The sequence below is a fragment of the Dreissena polymorpha genome, chromosome 8 (genome assembly GCF_020536995.1).
Source record: "Dreissena polymorpha isolate Duluth1 chromosome 8, UMN_Dpol_1.0, whole genome shotgun sequence".
In the NCBI taxonomy this organism is placed as follows: domain Eukaryota; kingdom Metazoa; phylum Mollusca; class Bivalvia; order Myida; family Dreissenidae; genus Dreissena; species Dreissena polymorpha.
In genome coordinates, this window is record NC_068362.1 from 57,919,734 (window position 1) to 57,935,187 (window position 15,454).

The 15,454-nt window shown below is 39.1% G+C and overlaps 2 protein-coding genes across 2 annotated transcripts in view; one reads left to right on the plus strand and one right to left on the minus strand.

Moving 5' to 3' along the window:
- LOC127841788 (aspartate aminotransferase, cytoplasmic-like) overlaps positions 1-2,846 on the plus strand; it is an 18,679-nt gene extending 15,833 nt beyond the window's left edge. Inside the window, exon 9 of the mRNA XM_052370864.1 lies at positions 1-2,846. This exon is cut by the window's left edge and continues 101 nt beyond it. Coding sequence (XP_052226824.1) covers positions 1-60 — 60 coding nt within the window. The 3' untranslated portion in view covers positions 61-2,846.
- A 1,510-nt stretch (positions 2,847-4,356) lies between these two features.
- LOC127841782 (uncharacterized) lies at positions 4,357-15,454 on the minus strand. The gene is made up of 2 exons (XM_052370857.1): positions 15,126-15,454; positions 4,357-6,787 (listed from the first exon to the last, which is right to left on the minus strand). Exon 2 carries the CDS (start codon positions 6,783-6,785, stop codon positions 5,088-5,090), a length of 1,698 nt encoding a protein of 565 aa, XP_052226817.1. The 5' UTR covers positions 6,786-6,787; positions 15,126-15,454; the 3' UTR covers positions 4,357-5,087.

Consider the following 15,454-nt stretch of genomic DNA (forward strand, 5'->3'; position numbering starts at 1 on the left):
GCCAAGGCGATCAACACCGTGGTTACGGAGTCCATGGGACAGGCACAAAGCAGGATATGAAGAATGAGTGAATAGGAATGAAATAAACTGTAATCCAGCAATTTACTGTGTTAACCCGATTGAACTTGATCACTGTACATACATTGAGCCTTTATCTGGGAAAACTGGACTTAATGCATGTGCATTAAGTGTTGTCCTAGATTAGCATGCGCATTACTGCGCATTACTGCACAGGCTAATCAGGGATTACACTTTCAGCCAAGACTTGATTTTTGTTAAGAAGAGACTTCCTTTTAATAAAAAATACCATAAAAAGCAAAAAGTATTGTATCTGATAAGCCTGTGTGGACTACACAGACTAATCTTGGAAACACTTTATTCCGATGCATTAACCAAAGTTTGACCAGAACAAGGCTAAACTAGTAAAATAATACGTTTAATCATTCCCCTGCTTTGATTTTATCAACATGCACACTTTCTGCTGGCTCCTTATGTTTGATGTTTTTGAATACTTCAATTCAGTTAACTGGGGCAATTGTGTGACTTATTTTTAGCTCGGCGTTTTCGGAGAAAACGCGAGGTATTGTCATAGCCAGCTCGTCGACGTCCGCCGTCCGCGTCGTGCTAAAACCTTAACATTGGCTCTAAAATCAAAGCGCTTCCACCTACAACTTTGAAACTTCATATGTAGATGCACCTTGATGAGTTCTACACGCCAAACCCATTTTGGGGTCACAAGGTCAAAGGTCAAGGTCACTGTGACCTCTCAAAAAAATAAAAATAAGTTCTGACAAGCTTTCATTTATTCAAAACTGCACCCGTAGCCGAGCGTGGCACCCGTTATGCGGTGCTCTTGTTTTATTTTTAATTCTGTTAGGAAGTGGTGAATAAATAATGTGTTTACCTGTGTGTAGTTTTTTGGTATGTACATAACATAAACACAAGTAACAATAATGTTAATTTTCTATTTTTGGTTCCTTCGAAATAGTTTGTCTGTTTTGTAATGTTTAGTTGAATCTATTCAGTTTTAAAGTCATAGTTGCTTCCATACTTGTGTACTTGTATAGTTCTGTTATACCTCTTACATCTGGTAATGTCTCTCTAATTATTTTTAAAAGGCATCAATTATAATACTTATGTATTTTGCATGTTTGAACTGCCTTTTTTCAAGTTATGTGTTGTTTTATTGAAGTATATTCCATGAAAATGCTATTTAAAAGCGCAAAAATGTCTGTTGAACTACTGGGTATGTTAAGCATTTATCTTTTAGATACCAATTATGTTATTTTAATTTATTCAAGTCATTATTTAGGGTTGTATGGCAGTTCAGTATTACAGATTTATTGTAACTAGTCTTTTTAATCAAAGTATCCTGTAGTCTGTATACACTTACCAAATGTATAATTTCTCACAGTTTCGTTTTAAGTCACTATTGTTAAATGAAAACATTGTGGTGTTAACATTAGACAAATTGAGCCGCGTTCTGAGAAAATTGGGCATAATGCTTGTTCGTAAAGTGTCATCCCAGATTAGCCTGTGCAGTTCGCACAGGCTAATCAGTGACGACACTTTCCGCTTTTAGGGTATTTTTAGTTTCAAGGAAGTCCCTCCTTACCAAAAATCAAGTTTAGGGGGAAAGTGTCGTCCCTGATTAGCCTGTGCGGACTTCACAGGCTAATCTGCGATGACACTTTCCGCACAAGCATTATGCCTAGTTTTCTCAGAACGCGACTCAATTAATGCTTCCCTATTGTGGTTTTATTAAACATCCCCAATTTGCTGTGAACTGGAATTTAATGAGGCCTTGAAGGGTTGTTTAGTATTTGTTAAGTATTTGTTGTTGTTTTTTCTACCTTTTTTAAAAGTACAATTGCAAATCATGGTTTGAAACTCGAGGACTTTATATGCACTTGATAGTTACTGTTTGTATTATTTCTATAGCAATTAAAATGAGTCTGAAATGTATATAGATAGAAGCCATTTTCCTTAAAATCACATTTATTGTATGTGTTTTGCTGTAAGATTCCTATAAGTAATTTACAATCAGGTTTTTTAAATATTCAATCTTTAAATCTTTTTTTAACAAGTTTCCACTGGCTGTGCCTGTTTATATTATGTGCGTTATATTTTAGGAATCATGTTTACCGTGTGCTATTCTGCTACAGCTTACTTCCATTACAACAATACAACCTTTTGTAGTGTAGTTACTTACCTAATATAGCTAGTTACCACATGCCAATTCATTAATAACAACAGCATGTATGTGAATTACCATAATACTTTTGTATGGGCGGTGCTCTGTGAAAAGGGGGTTTAATGCATGTGCGTAAAGTGTTGTCCCAGATTAGCTTGTGCAGTCTGCACTGAATAATCAGGGACGACACATTCCGCCTAAACTGGAATTTGCTTGGAAGAGACTTTCTTGAAACGAAAATTATGATTAAAGTGGAAAGTGTCGTCCCTAATTAGCCTGTGTGGACTGCACTGGCTAATCTAGGACAACACTTTGCGCATCAAACCCCCTTTTCACAGAGCACGGCTCATATATGATCTGTTGTTTTTGTTCTTTTCATTTAATGAAACCTCTAACAAATGAAATTCTACAGGTTTGTTGTGAGCTTATATGACGTAGATTCTGCCCTAGTCTTTGGTGGATTATTTAATAAATGTGTAGATTATTTCTACTCCTCGTCATGTATTAAACAGCGATGTATGACTAGTTTTATATAGTAGTATTATTTGAATATCGTGTAGTCAGCGATTGTTGTCGGCTGTGGTATATTGTAGTTATAATTGTTTTGGTTTAACGAGAATAAACTATGCATTTTGATATGCAAGAGAAGTAATTCATTGTATCTGTTATCGATATATCCTTCACATGAGCACGTGTGGTGAGATTAAGTTATGCGTGTGATTTAGCAATGCGGCGTCAAACAATATCCAGCAAATAATTTGAATAACGTTCTGGGAAAACTGGGCTTAATGTATGTGCGTTAAGTGTCTGCCACAAATTGGTCTGTGCAGTCTACATAGGCTAATCATGGACGAAACTTTCTGCTTTTATTGAATTTTTCGTTGAAATAAAATCTCTTCTGAACGAAAATCTAGTCTAGGCTGAAGTGTTTTCCTTGCGTAGCATGGCAGACTGCACATGCTAATCTGGGATGACATGTTACGCCTTGCATTAAGCCCAGTTTTCCCATAACGAGACTCAAATGATCGGAAATAGATTGTTGGAAATGAGCCAATTTAGGGCTGCTTTAGAGTTTGCACACGCCCGTTCGAAAAACGCTCGAATGAATGGACATGTCAAGTTAAGTGTGGACAGGCGCACGTGCTCATCAAGATGCATGGTCGCGACAATGGTCAAGGTCACAATTGATGAAAATTAATCCTTGAGCCATTGATACCTTTGCCCAGCAGATTGTCAAATAATCGGCAGACATGACAAGCATACGGAGATGACTACTAATGATGTCGTAGGTCAAGATCAAATATTAAGGTCAAACCCCTGTACAAGAAATAAACGCCTGACACTTATTACGGAGCATTATTTGTCAAGAGTAGCGAAGGTCAAGGTCATAGTGCAAGTTCGACTGTCAGCATTTCGTCCAATTAATAACTTTGTGCAGTATAGATCCAACATCTGCTTAACTGACCGGCGTTTTAGAACGGATTGTCACGCGCGTGAAATGGGTCCCCTTGTTTAAGGTCAGAGACCCAAATCAAGTTCAAAAGTCGAATACCGACAAAACACGCAATTAGACTGACCTTTGTGCTAAGCAAAGCATATTTTTGATTCGCTTTTCGTTGTGACAATGACGCTTTTGTTTTTCTGAATTGAGTCACTCTTGTTTGTACCACACATAAACACGGCCTGATGTTTTGAATATCAGGGATAATTCTACAGGGTATGTGTGTTCAGCATATTTCGCATCATTTTGAAAGCGGGAATTGTCGTCCGATTCAGAGAAAATTAAGTCATCTACACATTTACAGAAACATTTAATTACAACCCCTTTGGAGTGGAATCGCTAAAATGCAATATATTTCCCCGATTAAAAAAAGCGAAATATGTTGAGAAAAAAAAACAACACTACCCAACCTGAAGAATTATCCGTGAAATTTCAAAACATCCGGTCCTTAGCACCATCTCGGAAGTAGGATTAGCTTCTTTATTAATATACATCGCAAAACAGAGGTGGCGCCCGTGATAATAAACCAAACAACCGAAGACGAAACCACCGCTATGGTCATCTAATACATAAATAAGTTATGTTAAACCGAGGACAAAACCACCGCTATGGTCATCTAATACATAAATAAGTTATGTTACTACATGTATAACGCTTTTTATCGTTAGTAGTTTTATTCATATCGTAAACAATACAATTCAAACATTCTTAAATAATCTAGCAAATAAATAAAAATAATAAAACAAACAAACGCCTTTCATAAAAGTAAATGTGGTTTAAGAAATTAAGGATTTATTCAATTAGAATACTTGTATGGCACTGTGAAGTGCACTTAAGGGCTTGGATTTCATGAGGAAAACTGGACTAAATGCAGGTGCGTGAATGGTCTGCACAGACTAACCTGAGACGACACTTTCCGTTGTACTGGATTTTTTCTAAGAAGAGACTTCCTTAGTTGCAATAATCCATTTCCCAGCTACTGACCATCCTGGGTCGCTGTACGTACCGGTATGTTCTCAAAGCTCATAGCATTCAAGAAGAACTAGAGAATTCCTTTATACAAAAATACCACAAGAGCGTAAAGTGTCATCCCTGATTTGCCCGTGCAGACTCCACAGTCTAATCTGAGACGACATTTTACGCACATGCATTAAACCCCATTTTTCGCAGAGCTTGCCTCAATTGATCAATTATTGACATATTTAAAAAAACAACAACAACAGACTGACGAATTGATGAGAATGTTTCCAAACAAGTTATTTAGATGTAATGATTAATAAATTTAACTGATATATTTTGTATTGAGTATAAAATGGTCTTAGAACAAAAACTGCTACGAAGTACATCTACTTATCATAATAAATAAATATCGCCCAGCGTCCACTCGAGACGTCACGTGGTACTCTCGACGTCATCAGGGCAGGTGGATGCCCCGTCCATTGTTCTGGAACTCTCGAATCCTGACTCGCTCACAGCCACTTCCGGTAACTTACAGTTAATTGTAACTCGAAAATCACTTGCTTTGCCCTTTGTGGAATTGTCAGGTTGCTGAAACGTGACTCTCTGACCTGCTGTTTTTCTGTTCATTGTCCTAGATATATATGTGGAACCGGAAATCATTCCCTCTTGACGTGTATCCTTCTGATCAAATATGATGTTAGTTGCTGTTACTTTCAAGCCCGGTCCGACGCCCGTAACAAGCGCCATCTGAAGCTCCATCCGGCACATGCTGCATTTACACTTCTCCGTATCCGCAATACTGTTTCCGGTGTGTTGCATGCCGGGTGTGCGCAAATAGAACTGGCGCTCATGCAATTTCGACTGCTTGTTAAGGAGAATAAAATCCCCGGATGCTGGATCCGTTATTTCCGGTACAGGCGAACTAGCCCGGGATGGCGGTCGCGAAGGGGCCGCAGCAGCGGGGGTCAAAGAGAGACCCTTAAATCGTGACCCCTGTGGGGACTTTGACCTTTGACCGGAGTTTGGGCGTGACTGCGGCGTTCCATATGGATTGTTTTCATCGTAATAACTAAGGATATGTTCTACCCGTCTGTTATAATCGACTCGCTCGTGCGTGATACGCCGCGGATCCGTTTCGAGCGTTTTTCTCAATTTATGTGCGCCACCAGTTTCATACTTCGGGTATTTAAGATAGTCTCGTCGAAGCTCCGCCAGAAAACAGTTGCCCCGGTCCGCTCTCAGGGTCTGCGTTTTTAGAAACTGTGTCAGATCGTGCCGTGATTTCCCGAAGTACATCACCTTTCCGTTATCAATATACACAGTGGCGCGGCTAGTGTCCTGTACGACGTATTTCTTTGCCTTGGAATGTTTTAGATCCAGATCACGTGCGTTAACTACTCCACTGGAACCACTTGACATGGACTTTGCATCGTCAAATTGAAATATATCCACCTTGCTAGGCTCGGTCGTGTATTTTGTTTGCTTGATGCTGTTCTGCCTAAGGAAGACAGGTTTGGCCTCCTGTGACGGTGGTGTGGTGTGCATCTGCTTTTGTTTGCTCGTCTTCAAAGTCTCGGCGCTGGTGACAGGAAATACGGGAGCAGTATGCGCGCGTGGCGACGTCGCTCCATCGGCGAGCAGGTGAGTCGGCGATATTTTGGTAGTAACAGGGGTCTCTGCAAATCGTCGGCGCGCAGAATTCACGCGACGTTGCTTCTGAAATGTTGCCACGTAATCAGAATTCCTTTTCGGAAACGATGCGGCATTTTTTGGTTGAATTAATGAGTTACTCAGCTCTGCCCGCGCTTCTTCCGTTACGTTGCTCGATAGCATAAAATTCTCACTTAGAGCAGAACTATGCTGGTTGCTACCAGACGGCGCTTTTTGTGCGTCCGCTTCCCGCTTAGACGAATGGTTCCCACGCCTCGATTGTGGTCGACTTTCATTTTGAGGCGCACCCGCTCTAGCGGAATACGGTCGCGGGGAGGCGACTTTCTTTGGCGTAAAGGTGCGGTCGCTGGCGTTGCCGACGGAGAATTGTTCGTCGGCGTCGTCTACGAATGTCTTGGTGGTGAGCTGGTATCGTGGTGGCAGCCGCTGCCACAGTGTCCAGGTCTGTACGGTGGACATTTCTGAAAATAGACAATTTGTCTAGATAAATAAAGACAAATAGACACGCTACACGAGCTTGCCAGGAGCTGCGCTGGTCGCTTATGACATAATGCAAGTTTTAGCGTGATGCGGCTCATATTAACCGACGATACCTATATGCACAATACAATGCAACATTAAGTGTATGAACATATGCTTCTGTTCAAATTTCGAATTCGAGTTGGAATTTAAGTTAAAAGCAACCCACGCCTTTGAGCATACAATAAGCTCGGATAAAATATCCTTTAAGTATCAGCAGCAGCATCTTCAACAACACTCACTATCACCGTCGTCATTGCAACCATCATCATCATGAAAAATACAATAAAAATCATTAAAGTAATGTACTCACAAACTCATTTTTGTCAGTCAGACATGTTTTTTTGTCTGTTTGAATATAATATATACATTCTTTACGGAGTCTATGACATTTTTAATTGTCATTCTGTCAAACTGTGAACTGTTCTTTTGTATAAAAAGCGACCTGGGGAATATGTATCAAATGAATACAGCATTTTGAGTTAGAAGCCCTGCTCTCGGAAAACGGGGTGTAATGCACGTGTTTAAAGACTAAGACTTCCCTCAAACGAAATATTCCAAAAAGGCGGAAAGTGCCGTCCCTATTTAGCCTGTGTGGACTGCATAGCCTAATATGGGGTGTCACATGCATCAAGACCAGTTTTTCCAATAAGGCGGCTCAATGAACTTTCCTAACAGCAAAATACGTCACAGAGATACTTGTGAAATGTCATTTAAAAGCATTGTCGACGATATATAATGTGTTTCGAGTACGGGTATGTAACAACTAGCGTTCAATTACTAGTTTCCGGTCGTTCTTAATTAAGGAGAATAAAACTTTGAACAAGTGCTTTGTCAATAAAACAATCTGCCTGTTTAAATACCCCGTTTGAAAATACCAAGTACGTTATATTACTCGTACGCAATGGATATTGGTATGTATTCGTTTTCTAGTGATTTAAACTGGTACCAAAATGAGTTTTTATTTAGCACAGAAATGTGAATAACATACGAATGTATAAAGGAAGAGAAAAGAACGTGAAAGAGAAATACAGAGCTGGGATTGTCAGAACAGACTAGATAATAACAGAGAAGGGAAAATACTAATTAGAAAGAACATGAAATAGCATAGCATTTTAAAACCAAATAACTACAGAACATAATTGTATTAAAGTTATTAATTGCAAAATTCAGACTAAAGCTACAAATAAACAACTAATTCATCGTTAGAATGCAGTCATAACGCTCCTTAACTGAAAAAATTAAGCATATGTTCAAAACACTATTTTATTTGTAGTAGTAATGACCTTAACACCGCGTGCACGAATTACGATTTCTAATTCGGGATTTGAACAGGATAAATTACAGTGAATAGTCAAGATTAAACGATTGATATTAAGGATTAAACGAGATCATACAATTCGAACTTGAGTGTGAAGGTATGAAATCTTAAAAAAGATTTGTAACTGAACTTTATCCAATAAACATTAAACCTATTAGACTAACTAAGACCTGTTGATTTCGACTAATATAATTGTAATTAAAAAGTCATCTCTGTTAATCAAGAACAATCTGAATTAATGCATTATGAAATAATTCTCATATTTTTTCATTAAAAATGGCTTTTTTATAAAGAAAATAACGTTGTATTTGTCATGTTTACTTCTTAAGGTAACACTATAAATAAATTGCGCGGTACAACCCAATTTACCATGCCATAATGCTATAAATTCAATAATAATAATAAACTCGATGTTCAAATACTTTAGAACATGCTAAAAAGCATTTCCTATCAAATGCAAATATTATTTATAATTTGTACATAGAATACATATATAAAACAATATAACGGTTTGTGCTTAATATTTGCGCTGCGCTCTGAGAAAACGGCGCTTGGCGCGTGACCGTTCAGTGTTGTCCCAGATAAGCCAGTGCATTTCGCACAGGCTAATCAGAGGCGACATTTTGCGCTGTAATCGAAGTTTTCTATGAAATGGAGTATTTTATAAATGAAAATCGAGTCTAAGCGGGATGGTGTTGTCCCTGATTAGCCTATGCGGACTGCACAGTTTAATCGCGGACGACACTTTACGCATGTGCATTCAGTCACGTTCATCAAGAGCGAGGCGCAATTTTCACAATATTGTAACCCGTATCCAAGACATGTCAAATTAGAATCTTGGAGCGAACCTCGACGTAAGGCAGAGCTGAGACTCGCGCATCGCCGCAGTCTCCGATCCGGAAGTAGAGGCACGAATAGGCTCGGCTGCACTGCCGACCGCTTCATAGCGTTTTCCGTCGTCATAGTTATTGTGTATTATTTACGTTCCTCGCGTGTGCAATGTTAATCCGTTTGAGTGAAAATTATGAGTGGGAACAGTCCTAACCTCTGTATACGATATTAAATGAACATATGGCAGACTTACGTTTGCAAATATATCTCTTATACCATCATATGTACTCGTGTTTCACCTTTGCTTAGCTCAAGTTAATTGTAAAGCTTATGATGCAGCGGTTAAAGATGAAATGTTATTCAATGATTCACAGTACAAAAAACTAGGGAATTTAATTATAGCATTTTTCACTTCGACACCTTGCGATACATTTGCTAAAGAATAGTCATTAATACAGATACAATTTCAAATGAATGAGCAATTTATTTCATTAAGCTCCATTAATTCGACAATTACATGCCGTGTTTCTACACAATGTCGTGTTTTATATCACATTTCACATGATACGGATTGCAAACCTAACAGGTCGATACTGGAAACACGGCTTTCTGTCTGAGTTGATTTCCCGACTAAAGTCACAGCTCTATATTCAGTAGATTGTATATCCCTATCTTATTCTGGCCATTAATAATTCACATACACAGTGATGTTACTGCCCACTAAGTTATTTACATGCGTAAAGTACGAGATTTATTTTAAAGTCGTGTACATATATATATATCGATGGTCCCAATTTAAAATGACGAACCTACATTTTTGGCATTTCGCGATTTTGATATTGTGTAAAGCGGGAAATCAATGCACATATACCCCCAAAACAACAAAATAGTTAACCAATCGCAACAGCTCCATATAGTCACGTGATGTAATGACGAACCGCAATTGCTTGAAGTAAAAATGACGAAGCTGAAAAAAATTGTTACGTCGGCATTTTGCGAGCTTATTAATATATTAAAGTATCAATATAGCCATGTATTTTAAGGCAAATTGACGAAACGTAAACGTTTGCTTATAAAATAATTAAATGATGTACATTTTATAGCATTGATGAACGCAAAAAGATATCAAAATACTATAAAATGTTGAGGTATTAACTTAGTAACTTGTGGCCGCAACTAATAGCTTGTTCCTACAACTTATTAAGTTGAGGTTTCAACTTAGTAAGTTGTTCCTTCAACTTTATAACTTCTGGCCGCAAGTTACTAAGTTAAGACCACAATTGTCTGAGCACTTGCCTTGTTTGCGACTGGGTTCAGGGTTCCATCCCCGGTCTGAGCACTAGCAACGTACGCGTCGGATCCCGGTTTCGAGTCCCATGGTTTTTGGATTTGAACCCGGGACGCTTCTTGTAAAGGGCGATTCCTCTGACCGGGGCTCGATCCCGGGAACCATCGCTTACGAGGCGAGTGCAAGATGCCTAAGTTTTCGACGGTCTGAAAATCTAATACGGAGTTTTCGACGGCCTCGGGGTTCGAATCATAGTTCGAGCACTAGCCCTGAAAGCTTTGGGTCTCTAGATCAATCCTCGGTTTAAGGATTTACCCTATAAGCGACGGCTCGAATTCCGATGTGAGAATTTGCACCAACAGTGACCGGTCCCGGGTTCGAGCCCCAGTCTGAGTACTAGTCCTGAAAGCTATGGATCCCGGGTTCAAGCCTGTGTCTTAGCTCTTGCCCAGTAAGGGAAGGATCCCGGTTGCAAACCTCAGTCTGAGCGTTCGCACCGAAAGCTACGGGTTCACACAGGGACTCGAACCAAACAGCCGTCGCTAACATACCATACTGAGCACCCGCCTACTAAGCGACCGGCTGCGGAAATGAGCTTCGTAAGCAACATTTCCCGCTTTCGAGTCCGGAAATGAGAGCTAGCCTCGCAAGCTATGGGTGTTCGGGTTCTAGCGCCGGTCTGAGCACTAGCCCTGTAAGCTATAAATCCCGCATTTTTCGGGTCCGGCGATAAGACTACGACTTTGATCAGGGTCCGTTCGCTTAAATGGTAAGTACTTAAACAGGGATTTTAGCCCGGGGGCATAGCATACAGGGTGAGTGCTCAAGCAGGGCATCCAAGCCGGGATCCGTTACGTAGGGTGCGAATGCTCAGACTGGAATCCAAGTCGCTTACAGGGAAAGTCCATAGACTGGGGCTAAAACCCAAAGACCCATCGTTTAAAAAGGGAGGTATCAGACCTGGATTCCCAACCGGAATCCGTCGCTTATGTGCCTAGTTTTCACAACAGGGTTCGAGCCCTGAACCAAGTCGCTAACTTGGCGATCGCTCAGATAGGGGCTCAAATCTGAAATCCATGACTTACATGGCAAGTGCTCAGATAGGGCTCGAACGGGGGATCCATAGCTAACAGGGATAGTGCTCGAACCCGAGCACCTAGTAAAATAAGGGGTACTAATTGTGATAAAACGGTAAAGATGAAACGCCCGATATTATTGGTTAAACTTAAATTAGTGGTTTCAACATAGTTAGTTGGTCCCACAAGTTATTTAGTTGAGGCAAAAACTAATAAGTTGTGGGAACAAGTTATGAAGTTGTCGCCACAAGTTTCTGAGCTGAGGCCTCAACTTAATAAATAAGTTGTTCCCACAAGTTATTTAGTTGAAGGAATAACTTAATAAGTTAAATGAACAAATTACTAGGTTGAGGTCACAATTTAATAAGTTTTGGGAGCAAGTTATGAAGTTGTGGCCACAAGTTACTAAGCTGAGGTCTCAACTTAAACAGTTGTGGGGACAACGTACGTAGTTGTTTCCACAAGTTATTTTAAAAATTGTTTCCACAAGTTATTAAGTTGAAGCCACAACTTATGATGTTGTTCCCTCAACTTTATTAGTCGTTCCCACAAGTTACTAAGTTGAGGCCACACTATAAATAACGAATTGCGGTTGTCACCTCTGTTCCACCGTGTAAAACAGAAAAAAATGCATTGCTTTGCTATATCTAACGGACAACAGTGGAAAAATTTATTCTATTGAAACAAAATCTATTACAATAAGCTGTCCAATTTGCCGAAACATCACATAAATGCAAGTCTAAATGACGAAGATACATTTTACAGCAGATTTATTAACTTAACGTCAAATTAGTTCCATACGAACATGGTCTATCATGCGACACTTTTAAAAATGTTTAAAATAATCTTTATTTGACTTTGTGCAAGAAATGTTTAACTAAAATAGGTCTCCTGAAAACTTGTGTTTTTGTAGGTTCGACATTTTAAATTGAGACCATCGATATATTTCGTCATCTTTGAAAATACTCGAGACGCGCGAACACAAACCACCAGAAAGCATAATCTAAATAGATGGTGCGCCTCTTTCTACATACGATTTTAGATCAGTTTATTCCCTGTTGCGCGATTACACGTTCTAATTAAAATGTATTATTTATCACAACTATTTGCATCTAACAGTCCAAGTTTCAGAAATCAGTAAACACTAAAAACGAATTGAATGATTGGTACTTAAGTACTTAATCTTTAATCACTGATGTCATTGTTGAGGATTTTCGCAGGTGTTATGTAGGTAATACTTGACCTCCTTGCTTATTGGCTTATGCGTAAGGTGTGTGTGTGTGTGTGTGGGGGGGGGGGGGGGGGGGGGGGTAATAATACAGTAAATATGCTTTAATAGTTTATACTTTTTTTAATAAGTCCTTTCTGAAAATGTTATATTTCGGCAACGGTCGGTGATATAATATCGTCATCGGTATACGGGCATCGGCCATGGTAAACGCCATCAATCGACCATGGAAGACATAATGAATCATCCATGATATACACCATGAATCGGTCATGGTATACGATTGAATCGGCCATGGTGTATGCCATGAATCGGCCAAGGTATATGATTGAATCGGCCATGGTAGACGTAATGAATCATCCACGGTATACGCCATGAATCGACCATGGTATACGCCTTGAATCGGCCATGATATACGCCGTGAATCGACCAAGGTATACGCCATGAATCGACCAAGGTATACGCCATGAATCGGCCATGGTAGACGCCATGAATCGGCCATGGTATACGCCATGAATCGGTCATGGTATAGGCCACTCATCGGCCATGGTATATGTGATTAATCGGTCATGGACCGGCCATGGTAGACGTAATGTATCAGCAAAGGTATACGCCATTAATCCACCACGGTAGAGGCCATGAAATACGCCATAAATCGGCCATTGTATACGCCATGAATCGGTCATGGTACACGCCACGAATCGGCCATTGTACACGCCATGATTGCAATGAATTATGGAATAGTACTTGTTGTTAGCGTGATTAGTTATAGTACCATTTTACAACATTGTAATAACCGCCATGTTAAATGGATTTTACAATTTTGTGGAAATGGTCATGTTTCAATATCACTGTTAATAGTTGTGAAGATGTAATGTGATTTTGCACATATTGTTGAAATAGTCGTGTTATATGTTGAATGTTTGTGTATTATGGTACACTATTGCTTAAAAAGTATTCTTGAATGGTACATATATTTGTTGAATGTCATGACTAAAATGATCATTTGCTGAGTGAACATTTGTAAAAAAAAATAGTCATGCTTTATCATATATTTTTTTAGAAACACTCAGTTTTATAGTACATATTTGTAGATATATTTTTAAGTTTTATATTGTAGAAATATGAGTTTGTTTTTGCTCATGTGAGTATATATATTAATGTGTTGTAGTTCATATTTGTATAAAAATTAATATGCAAAAGCACATTTGGAGAGCAATCGCCTTGTGTTGTGGTACATAATTGTATAAATAGTCATGTGTTTGGGTGAACATTTGTTGAAAGTAGTTTGGGACACGTGTTTACATTTTCAAATGATTTGTCCCTTCAAATTGTAAGCTGCCAGTTTGTTATATTGATTTGAGTGTAATGTAAATTGTAACTTAAATGTGTGATAGTATAATTTTGTGTAACAATATACAGGGCGATATTCTATTTGGGATTTTAAATTATGTAAACTGATTGTAATATATTTGTAAAACATACTGAGGCGTTTGTTCAATTTTTCAAAGGTAACAATACGCACTATCCTAATAATTATAATAAGTGGGTTACTGCTTTGCTATTGTGATACGAATGTTTCGATAAAGCATTACAAGAAACACATTTGAAATCAGTTTCATAGGGCCCGTGTCATGCGAAAATGTGTGTTATGCCATATGTGACCAGCGTAGCTCCAGACCAGCCTGTGCAATCTGATAAGAAACTTACCCGTCCGCTATAAAGTCACGCAAGTTTTTGTCGTTTCATTAGCGGAAAGATTTGCTCCTTACCAGACTGCCCAAATTGCATAACACCCATTTTTGCATGACGCGGATCAATTATTATTAGTTTGTGGTACCTTAATTCTACAAGTTGCCGTTGTAACTATGAAACAATTTATTTAACCTAGCATTACAGTTTCGTTAAATAACAATCACATCGCTCAAAATGGATGCTGCAACTATTACTAGCGCTCGATTGGTCATGGTCGACTCATTTACTACTTTTAATTAAGTACCCAACGTGCTCTTATGCGCGAGGACGGAAAATATACGAAAAAGTACCGTGGAGTATGGCCATAGCCTTTCAGTTTATTTTCCGCACCCGGGGTATATCGTAGAATACGATTTATATATATATATATAGCGCCCTTTTCATAATCGAGATGTGCGTTCAAAGGCGCTTTACTTTTTTGCCCTGAAGCCGTCTGTTAACATCTAAGCGCAGTTTGCAGCCACGGCACATTGGCTTATTTTCCTCACAGGTACCCTTTTATACACTGGGTGGAGAGGAGCAGATGAGGGATAAATGTCTTGCTCAAGGAAATTCCAGTGGTCAGGGCAGGATTCGAACTCGTGACCTCTCGGTCCCTAAGCCAGCGTCCTACCATTAGACCACTGCTCCCACAGTATTATTCAATTTTTCAAATATAACAATACTACTTGAGCGAACCCGGGGTATATCGTAGAATAATTGAGCGTACCCAGGGTAATTGTAAGTGGTACATGAGCCGAAAACGACCAATTGAGAATTACAAGCTATTACTAATATGTACCTGTTATGTTATCCTTTAAAACGTATCCATTCAATATTATTGTAATGAAATACTGGTATCCATTCTTCGAATGGTTTCACGAATATACCAGTAGGCAACATTTAAGACATTGGCAATCCAACAAAACGTTTTCAAGATACGTAAATGAGTTATCAATCAAAGAAACCCAGTCTGTTTACATTTGTCACACATTCGTTCGTTCTTTCATTGGTCAAACATTAAAATAATAGACCAGGTCTTAATCGCAAGTTTTGATGGCTGTCGACTCTCAATTTGAGATTTGTCAATCTATGCCTTGGTCATTGTAAACAGCGCTATCTTTCACAGTT

Excerpts from the sequence above, each read along its gene's own strand:
- LOC127841782 (XM_052370857.1), bottom strand. The coding sequence starts at position 6,785 with ATGTCCACCGTACAGACCTGGACACTGTGGCAGCGGCTGCCACCACGA.